Raw genomic sequence first — 20157 nt, forward strand, 5'->3', positions numbered from 1 at the left:
TGTTGAATTTTGTCAAAGGCCGTTTCTGCATCTATTGAGATAATCATGTGGTTTTTGTCTTTGGTTCTGTTTATACGCTGGATTATATTTATTGATTTGCATATGTTGAACCAGCCTTGCATCCCGGGGATGAAGCCCACTTGATCATGGTGTATAAGCTTTTTCATGTGCTGCTGGATTCGGTTTGTCAGTATTTTATTGAGGATTTTTGCATCAATGTTCATCAGGGATATTGGTCTGAAATTCTCTTTTTTGGTTGTGTCTCTGCCAGGCTTTGGTATCAGGATGATGCTGGCCTCATAAAATGTGTTAGGGAGGATTCCCTCGTTTTCTATAGATTGGAATAGTTTCAGGAGGAATGGTACCATTTCCTCCTTGTACCTCTGGTAGAATTCGGCTGTGAATCCATCAGGTCCTGGACTCTTTTTGATTGGTAAGCTATTGATTATTGCCACAATTTCAGAGCCTGTTTTTGGTCTATTCAGAGATTCAACTTCTTCCTGGTTTAGTCTTGGGAGGGTGTATTTGTGGAGGAATTTATCCATTTCTTCTAGATTTTCTAGTTTATTTGCGTAGAGGTGTTTGTAGTATTCTCTGATGGTAGATTGTATTTCTGTGGGATCGGTGGTGATATCCCCTTTATCATTTTGTATTGCATCTATTTGATTCTTCTCTCTTTTCTTCTTTATTAGTCTTGCTAGCGGTCTATCAATTTTCTTGATCTTTTCAAAAAGCCAGCTCCTGGATTCATTAATTTTTTGAAGGGTTTTTTGTGTCTCTATTTCCTTCAGTTCTGCTCTGATTTTAGTTATTTCTAGCCTTCTGCTAGCTTTTGAATGTGTTTGCCCTTGCTTTTCTAGTTCTTTTAATTGTGATGTTAGGGTGTCAATTTTGGATCTTTCCGGCTTTCTCTTGTGGGCATTTAGTGGTATAAATTTCCTTCTACACACTGCTTTGAATGTGTCCCAGAGATTCTGGCATGTTGTGTCTTTGTTCTCGTTGGTTTCAAAGAACATCCTTATTTCTGCCTTCATTTAATTATGTACCCAGTAGTCATTCAGGAGCAGGTTGTTCAGTTTCCATGTAGTTGAGCAGTTTTGCGTGAGTTTCTTAATCCTGAGTTCTAGTTTGATTGCACTGTGGTCTAAGAGACAGTTTGTTATAATTTCTGTTCTTTTACATTTGCTGAGGAGAGCTTTACTTCCAACTATGTGGTGAATTTTGGAATAGGTGTGGTGTGGTGCTGAAAAAAATGTATTCTGTTGATTTGGGGTGGAGAGTTCTGTAGATGTCTATTAGGTCCACTTGGTGCAGAGCTGAGTTCAATTCCTGGATATCCTTGTTAACTTTCTGTCTCGTTGATCTGTCTAACGTTGGCAGTGGGGTGTTAAAATCCCCCATTATTATTGTGTGGGAGTTTAAGTCCCTTTGTAGGTCACTCAGGACTTGCTTTATGAATCTGGGTGCTCCTGTGTTGGGTGCATATATATTTAGGATAGTTAGCTCTTCTTGTTGAATTGATCCCTTTACCATTATGTAATGGCCTTCTTTGTCTCTTTTGATCTTTGTTGGTTTAAAGTCTATTTTATCAGAGACTAGGATTGCAACCCCTGCCTTTTTTTGTTTTCCATTTGCTTGATAGATCTTCCTCCATCCCTTTATTTTGAGTCATGTGTGTCTCTGCACGTGAGATGGGTTTCCTGAATACAGCACACTGATGGGTCTTGACTCCTTATCCAGTTTGCCAGTCTGTGTCTTTTAATTGGAGCATTTAGCCCATTTACATTTAAAGTTAATATTGTTATGTGTGAATTTGATCCTGTCATTATGATGTTAGTTGGTTATTTTGCTCATTAGTTGGTGCAGTTTCTTCCTAGCCTCGATGGTCTTTACAATTTGGCATGTTTTTGCAGTGGCTGGTACCGGTTGTTCCTTTCCATGTTTAGTGCTTCCTTCAGGAGCTCTTTTAGGGCAGGCCTGGTTTTGACAAAATCACTCAGCATTTGCTTGTCTGTAAAGTATTTTATTTCTCCTTCACTTATGAAGCTTAGTTTGGCTGGATATGAAATTCTGGGTTGAAAATTCTTTTCTTTAAGAATGTTGAATACTGGCCCCCACTCTCTTCTGGCTTGTAGAGTTTCTGCCAAGAGATCAGCTGTTAGTCTGATGGGCTTCCCTTTGTGTGTAACCCGACCTTTCTGGCCGCCCTTAACATTTTTTCCTTGATTTCAACTTGGCGAATCTGACAATTATGTGTCTTGGAGTTGCTCTTCTTGAGGAGTATCTTTGTGGCGTTCTCTGTATTTCCTGAATCTGAATGTTGGCCTGCCTTGCTAGATTGGGGAAGTTCTCCTGGAGAATGTCTTGCAGAGTGTTTTCCAACTTGGTTCCATTCTCCCCGTCATTTTCAGGTACACCAAGCAGACGTAAGTTTGGTCTTTTCACATAGTCCCAAATTTATTGGAGGCTTTGTTCGTTTCTTTTTATTCTTTTTTCTGTAAACTTCCCTTCTTGCTTCATTTCATTCATTTCATCTTCCATCACTGATACCCTTTCTTCCAGTTGATCGCATTGGCTCCTGAGGCTTCTGCAATCTTCGCGTAGTTCTCGAAACTTGGCTTTCAGCTCCATCAGCTCCTTTAAGCCCTTCTCTTCATTGGTTATTCTAGTTATCCATTCATCTAATTTTTTTCAAAGTTTTTAACTTCTTTGCTATTGTTTTGAATTTCCTCCCGTAGCTCAGAGTAGTTTTATCGTCTGAAGCCTTCTTCTCTCAACTCATCAAAGTCATCTCCGTCCAGCTTTGTTCCGTTGCTGGTGAGGAACTGCGTTCCTTTGGAGGAGGAGAGGTGCTCTGCTTTTTAGAGTTTCCAGTTTTTCTGCTCTGTTTTCTCCCCATCTTTGTGGTTTTATCTACTTTTTGTCTTTGGTGATGGTGATGTACAGATGGGTTTTTGGTGTGGATGTCCTTTCTGTTTGTTAGTTTTCCTTCTACCAGACAGGACCCTCAGCTGCAGGTCTGTTGGAGTTTACTAGAGGTCCACTCCAGACACTGTTTGGCTGGGTGTCAACAACGGTGGCTGCAGAACGGCAGATTTTCGTGAGACCACAAATTCAGCTGTCTGATAGTTCCTCTGGAAGTTTTGTCTCAGAGGAGTACCTGGCCAAGTGAGGTGTCAGTCTCTCCCTACTGGGGGGTGCCTCCCAGTTAGGCTGCTTGGGGTTCAGGGACTCACTTTAGGAGGCAGTCTGTCTGTTCTCAGATCTCCAGCTGCAGGCTGGGAGAACCACTGCTCTCTTCAAAGCTGTCAGACAGGGACATTTAAGTCTGCAGAGGTTCCTGCTGACTTTTTGTTTGTCTGTGCCCTGCCCCCAGAGGTGGAGCCTACAGAGCCAGGCAGGCCTCCTTAAGCTGTGGTGGGCTCCACCCAGTTCAAGCTTCCTGGCTGCTTTGTTTACCTAAGCAAGCCTGCGCAATGGCAGGCACCCCTCCCTCAGCCTCACTGCTGCCTTGCAGTTTGATCTCAGACTGCTGTGCTAGAAATCAGTGAGACTCCGTGGGCATAGGACCCTCCGAGCCAGGTGTAGGACACAATCTCCTGGTGTGCTGTTTTCCAAGCCCGTTGGAAAAGCGCAATATTAGGGTGGGACTGACCCGATTTTCCAGGTGCTGTCTGTTACCCCTTTCTTTGACTAGGAAAGGGAACTCCGTGACCCCTTGCACTTCCCGAGTGAGGCATTGCCTCGCCCTGCTTCGGCTCGCGCACAGAGCACTGCACTGACTGTCCTGCACCCATTGTTTGGCACTCCCTAGTGAGATGAACCCAGTACCTCAAACGGAAATGCAGAAATCACCCGTCTTCTGTGTCGCTCACGCTGGGAGCTGTAGACAGGAGCTGTTCCTATTTGGCCATCTTGGCTTGTGACTTCAATTATTTTAAATTTATTTGAAGTTTGTGTTATGGCCTAGCATGTGAGCTGTCCTACAGAAAGTGCCATGCATGTGTCCTTAGAAGAATGTACATTCTACTTGGGTTAGTGAAATGTTTAAGGCTATTAGGTCTAGTAGGTTGATAGTGTTGTTCAAATGTTCTATATCCTTGATGGTTTTCTGCCTACTTATTCTATTCATTACTTAAAGTGGGCTATTGACGTCTCCAACTAATAAAAGTTGAATTATCTATTTATTTCTTCAATTCTATCCAGTTTTTCTTTATATTTTGGGGGCTCTGTTGTTAGGTCATATATGTTTATAATTGCTATACATTTCCAGTGAATTGGCCCTTTTAACATTATAAAATTTTCCTCTTTGTCCCTTGTAATTTTTTTTGTTTTAGAGTCTATTTTTGTCTTATATTAGTCGTGTCACCCTAACATTCTTATGGTCAATATTTCCATAACATAACTTTCTCCATCCTTTCACAATCAACCTATTTATTTGTCTCTGAACCTAATATGTGTCTCTTGTAGATAGAATGTAGTTGGGTCATCTTTGTTTCAGTATGATAATCTTTGTCTTTTATTGGGTTGTTTAATGCAGTCACATTTAATGTTACCATTTTTATGGTTGAATTTACTTCTGCCACTTTACTTTTTGGTTTCTATATATCTCATGTATTTTTTATTCCTGATTTTCTCCTTTACTCTTTTCTTTTGCATTAAGTGAATGTTTTCTAATGTAACATTTTTGTTCTTTTAATGATTTTTACACAATATTTGAGTTATTTTCTTAGTGGTCACTCTGGGGCTTACAATATAGATCTTAATTTATCAGAATCTACATCAGGTTACAAACCCAATTTCAGTGAGATATAGAAATGCTATTCCTATTAGCTCTGTTCTCTCCTCTTTTTTTATCCTATTTTGTTATACACATTACATCTATATATGCTCCAAACACAGCAATACATCTTATAGTATCACTTTATAGAATTTTAAGTATTTTAAAGAAACTCAGAGAAGAGGCCGGGCGTGGTAGCTCACACCTGTAAACCTAGCACTTTGGGAGGCCGAGGTGGGCAGATCACTTGAGGTCAGGAGTTCAAAATCAGCCTGGCCAACATGGTGAAACCCCATCTCTACTAAAAATACACAAAAAATTAGCTGGGCGTGGTGGCAGGTGCCTATAATCCCAGCTACTCAGGAGGCTAAGGCAGGAGAATCACTTGAATCCAGCAGGCAGAGGTTGCAATGAGCCAAGATCACGCCATTGCACTCCAGCCTGGGCAACAAGAGCGAAACTCTGTCTCAAAAATAAAGAAACTTAGAGAAGAAAGTATATATTATGGTTTCTTATATTAAGCATCTTACTTACCTTTATTCTTTTCCTCATTTTTTCCTGTAGATTAGAGTTGCTATATGGTCTCTGGATTAGTCTGTTCTCTCACACACTATGACGAAATACCTGAGACTGGGTAATTTATAAAGGAAAGCAGTTTAATTGACTCATAGTTCCACATGGCTGGGGAGGGCTCAGGAAACATAGAATCATGATGGAAGGCACCTCTTCACAGGGTAGCAGGAAAGAGAATGAAAGCCGAGTGAAGTGGGAAGCCGCTTACAGAACCATCAGATCTTGTGAGAATTTACTATCACGAGAATAGCATGGGGGAAACTGCCCCCATGATTCAATTACTTCCCACTGGGTCCCTCCCACCACACATGGGGATTATGGGAACTACAATTCAAGATGAGATTTGTGTGGGGACACAGCCAAACCATATCAGTCTCATTTTCTTACTCCAAAACAACTTTCTTCCCACCTGCCTCTTGTGCTGTTATTGTCAAATATATTTCATTTCTATATGTCAGAGGCCCAACAATACAAATATATATTCACATATATGTGTATATATATATATATAGTTTTTTAAAACAAGAGAAGAAATATACATTTATATTAATACTATCTTTTATAATTATATAATTAATGCTATCAGTGCTCTTTGTTTTTTCATCTGGATTCAAATTACTGTCTGGCATTACTTGCTTTTCAGCCTGAAAGATTGTCTCTTAGCAACGAATTCTCTCAGCTCTTGTCTATCCAGGGACATCTTTATTTCACCTTCTCTGAATAATGGTTTTGCTAGGTATTAGATTATTAGTAGAATTTTATTTTTCTTTGATCACTTTGGATATGTTGTCCCACTGCCTTCTGGCCTTTATTGTTTTTAATGAGAAATCAGCTATTAATCTTAATCACCCTTACATGTGGCGAGTCATGTTTCTCTTGCTACTTTCAAATTTTTCTTTGTCTTTTACCATTTTGTAATGTATCTTGGTTGGATATCTTTGTGTTTCTTGATCCCACCTAGAGTTTTTTGGGCTTCTTGAGTGTGTAGATTATTGTTTTTCATCAAACTTAGGGAATTTTCAGCCATTTGTTTAAAATATTTTTTCTCTTTTTCTCTCCTTTTCTTTTGGTAATCCCATTATGGGTATACTGGTGTGCCTAATGGTGTCCCATGTTTTATTGAGGCTTGGTTTATTTTTTTTCTTTTTCATTCTCTCATATTTTGTAATCTCTACTAATCTATCTTCAAGTTTACTGATTGCTTCCTCTGCTAAGTCAAACCTAATGTTGATACCGTCTAGTGAGTTTTAAAATTTCATTTATTGTAGCTTTCAACTCCAGAATTTCCATCTGATTTTTATAATTTTTATCCTTTTATCGAGATTCATTTTTGATGAACATTTTTATCATACCTTCTTTCTTTAAGTGTGGTTTCATTTAGTTATTTGAATATATTTAAAATAGCTGCTTTGAATTCTGTGTCTATTAAGTTTAACATCTGGGCCTTTTCAAAATCAGTTCCTGTTACCTGCTTTTTTCCTATGTAGAAGTCACACTTTCCTGTCTCTTTGCATATCTTGTAATTTTCTGTTGAAAACTGGACGTTTTAGATAATATGTTGTAGTATCTTTGGGTACTGATCTCTCCATGGGGTTTGTGGATGTCAATGTTTGCTTCTTTATTTGTTTAGTGAATTAGCTATAGGGAAATAGTGAAGTCTATTTTCCCCATGGTACATAGACTCTGATGTCACTCCTTGGAAGGCACAGTATTTGCCTGTGCAAAGACTGCTTATACCTCCCTCTGGTAAAGGATTACAGTGATTTTAGGAGGGTTCTTTATTACTCTTTTCCTGATCTGACCTCTTAAGCTTCTAGATGACCTTCTTCTATTTGTAGCACATCCAGCTGTTAGTCTTGACTAATTGCTAGGTGATTACTGTGTGTGTGTGTGTGTGTGTGTGTGTGTTAAAATGCTCTTGTGCATAAATTGCCCCACAGCCTCTTCTAATTAAAATAAGACCCCTTTGAAGGAATAGAAATCTTCTTAGCTGTCTCTTCACATACTTCTCTCTATAAACTTCTAGTTGGTCTATTATTTTCTTCTTAATATCATTGAGCTACCAATCTCCTCTTAATTGCTCACTACCAAAATCTCCATGATTTTTTACAGTGTCCTTAGACTTGAACTTCCCCACGCTCTGTTCCAATTAAAGTCATTTCCTTTAGGGAGTGCTATAGATCTGCTTCTCCTACTGGGCAGAAACTGAACCACTGTTTTGGAGCTAGGGACAGGGACAGTGGCCCATTTCTGTCAGAGTGACAATCCAACTGTATGAGTGGAAGACTGGGCAAGAGTTGTAGTCCCTGATATTCTTGGCTTGCTGCTCCCAGCATGAACACTCTATCCTATAAGCAGTTGAGATGAGAGAGCTGAGATGAGATGAGATTGAGACCCAGGATCCTGAGCTTGCAATGCCTGGGATAGAGCTTTTGCCTTACAAATAGAGGCTGGGTAGAGAAAGAGAGTTCTAGGCCTCTGAGCTATGCTTGTTTATAATGCAGCTTCTACAATAGAGATCTGGGGGGATGAGAAGTGCCAGCATTCTGGCCCTTCAGAGAATCCCTAGCCCAGAAACTGGAGGTAGAGAGAGTCCTATCTTCTTGGCCACACCCATCTAAGGTAGTGCTTACATCACACTGAGCTGGCGGATGGTGAGTGAATCATAGCTTAAATGTCACAGGCTCCTACTGTTCTTACTAAGACTTAGTAGATTTCCTGGAATAAATGTTTCTTCATTTTCTCTATACCCCTCGGGGCAATTTCCTGAGCCTTTACATGATTATGTTTTCTAATTTTCACTAGTTATGATGATTGTTTTGCTGAGGAGAGGATCCATGGAGCTCCTCACACAACCATTCTAGAAGTGTTTCTCTTCTGTTCTAGATTGTTGAAGAAATTGATAATGCTCAAGATTTTCTATTTAATCCTCATTTTTCTGAAACAATAAGGAAATGTGCAAATAGAGGCTAATATTTCTATATAAACTCCAAAATGTTCAGTTTAAACTATCATTTTTCTATTAATTTATTTTTACCTGTTTTTAATGAAAATGATATGAGATTATATTAATTTGCTTAAAGTTCTTTTTTGTTGGGACGAATTATCTTGTTGCATTGTTGCCAAACAGACCATGTTCCTGAGTCGTGCACTTGAGGAGATCCAGACATGCAATGACATCCAGAATTTCCTGAAACAAACAGGTACAGTAAGCACTGGAAGTTTGGTAACACAGTTTGAAAGGAGCTTAGAATCTGAATAAACAAGTCTTTTGTCACCAGAAATTTGTGCCACTGCAGTACTTGATAACCAGTCAAATGTTTTTTTTTTCTGTTGTTTTGTTTTGTTTTTTTGAGACAGGGTCTCACTGTGTCACCCAGGCTGGGGTGCAGTGACGTGATCTCAGCTCACTGCAACCTCTGCCTTCTGGGTTCAAGCAATTCTCTCACCTCAGCCTCCTGAGTAGCTGGGAATACAGGCATGCACTACAACGCCTGGCTAAACTTTTGTACTTTTTGGTAGAGATAGGGTTTCACCATGTTGGCCAGGCTGGTCTCGAACTCCTGACCTCAAGTGATCTGCCCACCTCGGCCTCCCAAAGTACTGGGATTACAGGTGTGAGCCACCACTCCCAGCCCAAATGATTCTTTAAGAGCTGATTTTTTCCCCACTCTATATCAGTATTGACTCTGTAACACACTACTTAGATTAAGAATATTTTTTACTTTGCTTTATATGAAAGTACAGCATTAAATATTTAATTATTGTTTAACATAATATTATTAATCTTAGATCACTAGATTTAATGTCTAATTTAATCACGCTTTAACTTTGACTAAATGTAGGCTAGTCTTCACAATCAAGATAACAGATACTGCTAATATTTTGTTATAAAATTATCTAAATAGGCTGGGTGCGGTGGCTTACGCCTGTAATCCCAGCACTTTGAGAGGCCGAGGCGGGCAGATCACCTGAGGTTAGGAGTTTGAGGCCAGCCTGACCAACATGGAGAAACCCCGTCTCTACCAAAAATACAAAGTTAGCCAGGCATGGTGGCTCATGCCTGTAATCCCAGCTACTCAGGAGGCTGAGGCATCCTTGAATCTCTTGAACCCAGGAGGCAGGGGTTGCAGTGAGCCAAGATCACACCATTGCACTCCAGCCTGGGCAACAAGAGCGAAACTCTGTCTCAAAATAAATAAATAAAATAATCTAAACAGTAGTAAGCCTTTGGAAGTTATATAATATCTTGATACTATTTCCTCATTAAATGTGGTATTGGCTTTTAGGTTTAGACTGAAGTTTTTACAATGTGTTTTTCTGTCCCTGTTTCAGAATTTGTTAAAATCAATGGATATTCAATTGAATTACATACTTTTTCAGACTTTATGGAGATAGTCGTATTCTTCTCTTTTGAACTATTAATATATTGAGTTATAATAATAGATTTTATAAAATTAAGTCATCATTTCATTCCTGGAAAAACCCTATTTGGTCATAGTATGTTATTATTTTAATATGTTGATGAATTCTGTTTTCCAACATTTAGAAATTATTGGTCTGTCACTTTGTTTTTGCTTATGTGTTATATCTTTGACAGTTTGAGTATCAAATTATAGGAATTATAAGGAAGAATATAAATACATAAAATTTAATTTACTTCGCTTAGTCTATGACAGTCACTTAAATGAATAAAAACAACAAAAAGTAAAGATAGAGAAAACCCAAATAAAATACTTATTATAGAAGATTTAATGGAAGTAAACTCTGTAGCCTGAAAATATACTGTGTATCCTGAGAACAGAAAACATATCATCTTTTCGTCTGCCTTTTGAAGTTTTACAAAATTGATGTCAATGAAGACCTGAATAAATTCTAGTAAATAAAACAGACAACATCGTCTGATCACAGTGCAAAAACTAGAGATTAATATTGGAATAACTTTTTTGAAAAACCCTACCACCTGGACATTTTTTAAAAACCCAAACTACAGTATACTAGGATCTAATGGTAATGAAAATAACTCATAGTAGAATTTAAAGTGCTAAAGCAGTGCTCAGAGCAAAATTCATTGCTTCTGTAACTTTTCTTTAAGCAAGTATGCAGTGGCTCATGCCTGTAATCCCAGTACTTTGGGAGGCCGAGGTGGGTGGATCACCTGAGGCCAGGAATTCGAGACCACCCTGCCAACATGATGAAACCCCATCTCTACTAAAAATACAAAAACTAGCCAAATATGGTGGCATGTGCCCATAATCTCAGCTACTCGGGAGCCTGAGACACGAGAATCGCTTGAACCCCGCAGGCGGAGTTTGCAGTGAGCCTAGATTGTCCACTGTGCTCCAGCCTGGGCAGCACAACAAGACACTGTTTCCAAAAAAATAAAAAATAAAAAAGTGTGTCAGAATGCTAACTGTCCACCAAAAAAATGAATTTCTTCTTTTTTAGGAATACAACTAGACTATAGACAGAGTAGATAGAGAGATATAGTGAGATAGAGATAAATGTCTCTCTACATATACATACATACAGTCTAAGTATATTTTTATACACACAGATAGACTATATACATATATGTGTATCTATATAGTCTATATATAGACTTCAGGCAATCTTGAGAGTCTTTTTTAACTGTCTATACATTATAGAGATTTAATGGCTGTAGTTAATTAAGGTGACTAATATCAGAATGAAGGAAAGTAAAATTTCCTATTGGAAAACAGTACATTATTTCATGAAAGTTTTATGGTAAAATATATATAACATAAAATATGCTATTTTAACCATTTTTAAGTGTACAGTTGTACAACCATTACCACTATCTATTTTCAAATTTTTTCATCATCCCAAACAGAAACTCTGTATCCATTAAAGAATAATTTCCCCATTCCCCCTTTCTCCAGCCCCTGGTAACCTCTCATATGCTTACTGCCTCTATGAATTTGCCTATTCTAGATATTTCTTTCTTTTTTTTTTTTTTGAGTTGGGGTTTTGGTCTGTTGCCTAGGATGGAGTGCAGTGGCACAATCATAGCTCACTGCAGCCTTGAACCCTGCGCTCAAGCTATCCTCCCACCTTGACCTCCTTAAGTGTTGGGATTACAAGTGTGAACCACCACGCCCAGCCCTAGATATTTCCTTTAAGTGAATCACACAATATTTGTCCTTTTGTAACTGGCTTATTTCACTTAGCATAATGTATTCAAGATTTGTCCATGTCATAGCATGTGTCAAAATTCCCTTCCATTTTAAGGCTGAATTCTATTCTATCATATGGTGTATTAGTCCATTTTCATACTGCTATAAAGAACTGCCTGAGACTGGGTAATTTATAAAGGAAAGAGGTTTAATTGACTCACAGTTCAGCATGGCTGGGGAGGCCTCAGGAAACTTAGAATCATGGCAGAAGGCAAAGGGGAAGCAAGGCACCTTCTTCACAAAGTGATGGGAAGGAGAAGTGCCTAGTGAAGGGGAAGAGTCCCTTATAAAACCATCAGATCTCATGAGAACTCACTATCATGAGAAGGGCAAGAGGGAAACTGCCCTTGTGATTCAATCACCTCCACCCAGTCTCTCCCTTAACACATGGGAATTATGGGGATTACAATTCAAGATGAGATTTGGGTGGAGACACAAAGCCTAACCATATCATTCCACCCCGGACCCTCCCAAATCTCATGTGCCTTTCACATTTCAAAACCAATCATGCCTTCCCAACAGTCCCCCAAAGTCTTAATTCATTCCAGCATTAACCCATAAGTCCATGTTCAAAGTCTCATCTGAGACAAGGCAAGTCCCTTCCACCTGTGAGCCTATAACAGCAAAACCAAGTTAGTTACTTCCTAGATAAAATGGGGGAGCAGATATTGGGTAAATACACCCATTCCAAATGGGAGAAATTGGCCAAAACAAAGAGGCTACAGGCCCCATGCAAATCTGAAATCCAGCAGGGCATCAAATCTTAAAGCTCCAAAATGATCTCCTTTGACTCCATGTCTCACATACAGGTCATGCTGATTCAAGAGGTGGGTTCCCATCATCTTGGGCAGCTCTGCCTCTGTGGCTTTGCAGGGTACAGCCTCCCTCTGGTTGCTTTCATCGGCTGGCATTGAGTGTCTGTGGCTTTTCTGGGTGCACAGTGCAAGCTGTCAGTGGATCTACCATTCTGGGGTCTGGAGGATGGTGGCCCTCTTCTCACAGCTCCACCAGGTAGTGCCCCAGTGGGGACTCTGTGTGGGGGCTCCAACCCCACATTTCCCTTCCTCACTACCCTAGCAGAGGTTCTCCATGAGGACTCCACCCCTGCAGCAAACTTCTCCATGGACACCCATTTGTTTCCATACATCCTCTGAAATCTAGGTAGAAATTCCCAAACCTCAATTCTTGACTTCTGTGTACCCACAGGCACAACACCACATGAAAGACACCAAGGCTTGGGGCTTGCACCCTCTGAAGCAGTGGCCTGAGCTGTACCTTGGCCCCTTTTAGCCGTGGCTAGGATGTGGCTAAAAGTCACAGTTCCAAGAGTACACAAAGCAGAGAAGCCCTGGGCCTGGCCCAGGAAACCATTTTTCCCTCCTAGGCCTCCAGACCTGTGATGGGAGGAGCTGCCTTGAAGGTCTCTGACATGCCCTGGAGACATTTTCCCTATTGCCTTTGTGATTAACATTGGGCTCCTCATTACTTATGCAAATATCTGCAGCCAGCTTGAATTTCTCCCCAGAAAATGGGTTTCTCTTTTCAGTTGCATTGTCAGGCTGAAAATTTTCCAAACTTTTATGCTCTGCTTCCCTTTTAAACATAAGTTCCAATTTCAGATCATCTCTCTCAAGTTCATAGTTCTATAGGTCTCTAGGGCAGAGGCAAAATGCCACCAGTCTCTTTGCTAAAGCATAGCAAGAGTGACCTTTGCTCCAGTTCCCAAGAAGTTCCTCATCTCCATGTGAAATTATGTCAGCCTGGGCTTCATTGTCCATATCACTATAAGCATTTTGGCCAAAACCATTCAACAAGTCTCTAGGAAGTTCCAGACTTTCCCAGATCTTCCTGTCCTCTAAACCCTCCAAAGTGTTCCAACCTCTTACCTGTCACCCAGTTCCAAAGTCACTTCCACATTTTTGGGTCTCTTTATAGCAGTACCTCACTCTACTGGTACCAATTTACTGTATTAGTCCATTCTCACCATTTTACATTCCCACCAGGAAATGTATCTTAATTTCTCCACCTCCTTGCCAACACTTGTTGTTTTCCATTTTTTATTTTATAGCTATTCTAGTAGGTTAAATAGTATCTCATGGTTTTGATTAGTATTTCTCTAATGACTAAAGATGTTGAGCATCTTTTCATGTCTTTATTGGTTATTTGTATTTCATCTTTGAGGGAGGGAAAGGACTTGTCTATTCAAGTTCCTTGCCCGTATTTAAAATTGGGTTGTTTTTTGGTGTTGAGTTTTAGGATTTCTTTATATATTCTGTATATTAAACCCTTATCAGGTATATGATTTGCAAATATTTTCTCCTGTATGTTTTCTTTTCACTTTGTTGATAATGTCCTTTGATGTAAAAAAGTTTTTAACTTTGATGAAGTCCAATTTATCTACCTTTTCTTTTGTTGCTTGTGCTTTCAGTGTCATGTCAAAGAATCCATTGCCAAATCCAAAGTCATGAAGATTTATTCCTATATATTCTTCTAAGAGTTTTATGATTTTAGCTTATTATATGTTTGGGTAATTGATCCATTTTGAGTTCATTTTTATATTCAATGGTATAGTAGGCATCCAACTTCATTCTTTTGCCTGTGGAAATCCAGTTGCCACCATGCCATTTGTTGAAGAGACTATTATTTTTTGTTTGTTTGTTTGTTTGTTTGTTTGTTTTGAGACGGAGTTTTGCTTGTTGCCCAGGCTGGAGTGCAATGGCACAGCCTTGGCTCACTACAACCTCCTCCTCCCTGGTTCAAGCGATTCTTCTCCCTCAGTCTCCCAAGTAGCTGGGATTACAGGCATGCACCACCATGCCTGGCTAATTTTGTATCTTTAGTAGAGGTAGGGTTTCACGATGTTGGTCAGGCTGGTCTCGAACTCCTGACCTCAGGTGATCCACCCACCTCGGCCTCCCAAAGTGCTGGGATTACAGATGTAAGCCACCACACCCAGCCTGAAGAGACTACTCTTTGTCCCATGTAATGGTCTTGACACCCTTGTTGAAAATCAGTCTGCCATAGATGTATGGGTTTATTTCTTAACTCTCAGTTCTATTCTGTTGGTCTATATGTCTATCTGTATGGTAGTACCACACTGTTTTATTACTGTAGCTTTGTAATAAGCTTTGAAACAGAGAAGTGTTGGCCCTCCAGCTTTGTTCTTTTTCAAGATTCGTTTTGAACTATTGGGGCACGTTACAATTCCATATAAATTTGAGAATTGACTTTTTCATTTCTGTAAAAAGAGGCTGGTGGAATTTTGATAGGGGTTGCTTAGCGTAATATAAGTTTTGAAGTGTTGACATCTTAACAATATTAAGTCTTCCAATCCATAAAATGTAGGCTGTCTTTTCATTTATTTAGGTCTTCTTTAATGTCTTTCATCAGTCTGTTATAGTAATCATTGTACAGATCTTCCACCTTCTTGGCTAAATTTATTCTTTTGAATACTATCGTAAATGAATTGTTTTCTTAATTTCCTCTTTAGATTGTTCATTGCTGATGTGTAGAAACACAATTGATTTTTGCATGTTGATCTTGTACTTGCAACTTTGCTGAATTTGTAGCTTTCTTGTGGTTTCTTTGGGATTTTCTATACGTAGGGTCATGTCGTCTGTGAACAGTGAGAGTTACACTTCTTTCTTTTTACTTTGGATGCCTTTTATTTCTCTTTGTTGCCTAATTTATCTGGCTAAAACTTCCTGTACAATGTTGAATAGCAAACTTCCTGTACAGTGTTGAATAGCGGTAGTGAGAGGGCATCCTTGTCTTGTTCCTGATCTTAGGGGTAAGCTTCCACCATTGAGTATAATGTTAACTGTGGAATTTTTTTAAATGCCCTTTATCAGGTTGAGGCTATTGCCTTCCATTCCTAGTTTATCTTGAAAATATTTTGGATTCTATCACATGATTTTTCTGCATCAATGAATATGACCTTTTTTCCTTTTTTCTATTGACATGGTATATTACATTAATTGATTTGCTTATGTTGAACCACCCTTGCGTTCTTGGGATAAATCACACCTAATCAGATTGTATAATCCTTTAATATGCTGTAAGATTTGGTTTGCTAGTATTTTGTTGGGGTTTTTTATTGATATCCATAAAGAATATTGGTTTGTAATTTTCTTTTCTTGTGATGTCTACATTTGGCTTTAGTATCAGGGTAATGCTGGCTTCATAGAAGAAGTTAGGAAGTATTCCCTCCTCTTCCATTATTTGGAAGAGTTTGAGAAGAACTGCTGTTTATTCTTCTTTAAATGTTTGGAAGAATTCACCAGTGAAGCCATCTGGTCCTGGACTTTTGTTTATTGGGAGGTTTTAAATTACTTATTTAATCTCTTTACTTGTTATAGGTCTGTTGAGATTTTCTATTTCTTCTAAAGTCAATTTAGTAATTTGTGTGCTTTTAGGAATTTGTCATTTTATCTAAGTTACCTAATTTTTTGATGTACAGTAGTTCATAGTAATCTCTATTTGTGATCCAATTTTTGGAAGGTAAAATCAAAAGTTGTTAGAGGCAAATTGGGCGCTTGATTAAAATAGGATCTGGTCGTTCTGTTTTTAGTTCTTTGAGAAATCTTCACACTGTTGTCCATGGAAGCTCTACTGATTTACATTCCCACCAGCAGTGTAAAGCATTTCCTTTTCTCTGCATCCTTGCCAACATCATTATTTTTTGACATTTTAATAATGGACATCCTGACTGGTGTGAGATGATATGTCATTGTGGTTTTAATTTGCATTTTTTCTGATGACTTTTCAATCCAGCAATGCCACTACTGGCTATCTACCCAAAGGAAAAGAAATTATATATTAAAAAGATACCAGCACCCATATGTTTATTGCAGCACTATTCACAGTTGCAATGATATGGATGGAGTCAACCTACGTATCCATCAATGGATGATTGGACAAAGAAAATGTGGAATGAAGATACACACAATTAAATAGTACTCAGCCATAAAAATGGAATGAAATCAGGTCATTTGCAGTAACATGGATGAAACTGGAGGCCATTATCTTAAGTGAAACAACTCAGAACCAGAACGTCAAATACTGCATGTTCTCACTCATAAGTGGGAGCTAAATAAAATATGCACATGGACATAGAGTGTGGAATAATGGACACTGGAGACTAGGAAGGGTGAGATGGTGGGAGGGGGTTAAAGGATGAGAAATTACTTAATAGGTACAATGTACATTATTTGGGTGATGGTTACAGTAAATACCCAGACTTCACTACTACTTAATGTATCCATGTAACAAAACTGAACTTGTGTCCTTTAAATTTATAGGAATTAAAAATAAAAATAAATAAGTAGGATCATGAGTGCCCAATAAACAATACTTGGTTACCTATTTAAACAAAGTGACAATCAAACATTTAAAAATAAACATAGGGCTTTGGAAGGCCGAGGTGGGTGGATCACCTGAAGTCAGGAGTTCAAAACCAGCCTGGCCAACATGGTTAAACCCCGTCTCTACTAAAAATACAAAAATTAGCTGGGTGTGGTGGTGCATGCCTGTAATCCCAGCTACTCAGGAGGCTGAGGTAGGGGAATTGCTTGAACCTGGGAGGTGGAGATTGCAGTGAGCCGAGATTGCGCCACTGCACTCCAGCCTGGGAGACAGAGTGAGATTCCATCACAAAAATAAATAAATAAATAAATAAATAAATAAATAAATAAATAAATAAATATACATAGGAGGTAACACAGTTGTAAAGAACTTTAGCTCTTTGACAAGTGAGGAACCTTTGTTCTTTGTTAGTTTGCCACTAAATAATCAAAAATAAAGAAAAAGACAACATAAAGCTCAGAGAATTATTCTTGTAAAACACAGAATCTGCTATCTAGGCAGATTACACATAAGATGAAGAATAACTTTTGCATTGTGGTGAAGGCATTAATCAATAAACTAAGGAAGCAAGCCCATCAAAATTTAGATAACGTTGCTACAATTTTAACACATTGCATAGCTTTATTTCAGACCTAGGTTTAAATCAGGGCAAAAAAATTTAACTTTCCCAGTTTGTCCTTCATTATGCTCTTTGATGTTCTGGAACAAACTGACCATCTTTCAGGGCATCCACTAGGTCAAAACTATTTTTATTATAATACTAAGATGTGTAGTTTTTCAGGGGCAGTATGATGTGTGATACTGTAATAGATTGAATGCAGAAGCAGATAGTAGAGTCTAATTATTTCTATTAAGTTGGGCATTAGAGAACTTCGCAAAAATGTGAAGCAGTCTTCTTATTTTTAAAATAAAATTATTTTTATTAAAATTGACATCAACATGCAACAGATTCATCTCAAATCAATTCAATCAATAAATATATTTAATTTTTTCTGTTTTAATTTATAATATGGTAAGTATTGATAGTTTACAACATACATGCGGAAAACCTTTTTGGAAGTCCTTAGTAATATTTCAGAGTACAAAGGGGTCCTGAGAACAGAAAGTTTGAGAACTACTGTCTTAGAAACAAACTACTTTTCCCTTTAAAAGCAGAAGCATATACCCATTTGTCACTATTGCTCATAATATAATTTCAACCACTTGTTTTAATTTTAACTTTTAACCAAAATAATATCTGTTTCAAAGAGAAAATTTGAGAGGTGCAATTGAGAACTATCTCTCACAAACATTATAGCAGATTAACAGAGCTCATGAACACATGTAGCACTTTCGATGTACACACCCATCCCTTTTAAAGAGGAAAATGAACACAACCATTAACATGACCCAAAGATATTGTCTCTTTATAGCATATAAAAATAAGAAGCAACAGTATATAGGACCAGGAGCGGTGGCTCATGCCTGTAATCCCAACACTTTGGGAGGCCGAGGCAGGTGAATCACGAGGTCAGGAGATCAAGACTAGCCTGACCAACATGGTGAAACTCCATCTCTACTAAAAATACAAAAAATTAGCCGGGCGTGGTGGCACATGCCTGTAGTCCCAGCTACTCGGGAGGCTGTGCTAGGAGAATTACTTGAACCCGGCAGGTGGAGGTTACAGTGAGTCAAGATCACACCACTGCGCTCCAGCCTGGGTGACAGAGCGAGACTCCATCTCAAAAAAAAAAAAAAAAAAGCAACAGTATATAAACTTAAAACTGCTTAGTGAGGCCAAGATAGGAGGATTGCTTGAGCCCAGGAGTTCAAGACCAGCCTGGACAACATAGGAAGACACTGTCTCTATAAATAATTTTTTAAAGAATTAACCAGGAATAGTGGCACATGCTTATACTCCCAGCTATTCGGGAGGCTGTGGCAGGAGGATTGCCTGAGCCTGAAAGGCTGTAGCTGCAGTGAGCCATGATTGTGCCACCGCACTCCAGCCTGGGTGACAGAGTGAGACCCTGTCTCAAAAAAAAACAAAAAACAAAAACAAAAAACTGTGCTTAGTAATCAATATTTAAGCAGTCTATATTAATTAAAATTATGTAGGTATCCAATGATTATCCATTAATGACCTCAATTTAATATCAAACCAGTGTGTTAAGTTAATTAGATTATCTTAAATCTAACATACCACAGAATGTAATTACTGCTGAAATAAAAGTTTGTCAGAACAGGGATTCAATTTCAGTTGAACACAAATTTACATCTTTCATAATCTTAAATATTATATATAAGTAACATTATCTTATTTGATTAGTAAATCTGTATACATTTAGGAAAATCAGACCCAAGTAAAATAAAATGTATGCTTGTTTTATACATTACATAAATAAATCACCAAAAATGACATAGCTCTCTGAAATAAAAATTATTTTTAATGTTTTATTTTTAATTTTTGTAGGTACATTACAAGTGTATCTATTTATTGATTACATGAGATATTTTGATACAGACATGCCATGCGTGATAATCACATTAGGGTACATGAAGTAGCCATCACATCAAACATTTATCCTTTGTGTTACAAACAATCCAATTGTACTCTTTTAGTTATTTTAAAATGTACAATTAAGTTAATACTGACTGTGGTCACCCTGTTAGGCTAGCAAACACTAGGCCTATTCATTCTTTCTATATTTTTTACCCATTACCCATCCCCACATTCTCCCCTACTATCTTTCCCAGCTTCTGGTAACCATCATTCTACTCTCTATTTCCATGAGTTCGGTTGGCTTAATTTTTAGCTTCCACAAATAAGTGAGAACATGCAAGGTTTGTCTTTCTGTGCCTGGTTTATTTCACTTAACATAATGACCTCCAGTCCCATTCATATTGTTGCAAATGACTAGATCTCATTCTTTTTAATGGCTGAATAGTGCTCCATTGTGTATATGTACCACATTTTCTCTATCCATTCATCTGTTGATGGACAGTTAGGTTGCTTCCAAATCTTGGCTATTGTGAATAGTGCTGCAATACATATGGGAGTGCAGATATCTCTTCAATATGCTGATTTCCTTTCTTTTGAGTGTATACCTAGGAGTGGGATTGCTGACTCTTCTCCATAGTGGTTGTACTAATTTATGTTCCCACCAGCAGTGTACAAGGGTTCCCTTTTTTCAACATCATCGCCAGCATTTGTTTTTGCCTATCATCTTTTGGATATAAGCCATTTTAACTGGGATGAGATGA

General features: G+C 38.3%; 1 protein-coding gene across 1 annotated transcript in view; it reads right to left on the reverse strand.

Moving 5' to 3' along the window:
* Nucleotides 1–20157, reverse strand: part of TEX11 (testis expressed 11) — a 363344-nt gene that overhangs the window by 60300 nt on the left and 282887 nt on the right. The window contains exon 19 of the mRNA XM_058441322.1: nt 8486–8543. Within this exon, the coding sequence (XP_058297305.1) occupies nt 8486–8543 (58 nt within the window). The remainder of the gene's footprint in view (nt 1–8485; nt 8544–20157) is intronic.

This window comes from Hylobates moloch, unplaced genomic scaffold, assembly GCF_009828535.3.
Source record: "Hylobates moloch isolate HMO894 unplaced genomic scaffold, HMol_V3 SCAFFOLD_7, whole genome shotgun sequence".
NCBI lineage: Eukaryota > Metazoa > Chordata > Mammalia > Primates > Hylobatidae > Hylobates > Hylobates moloch.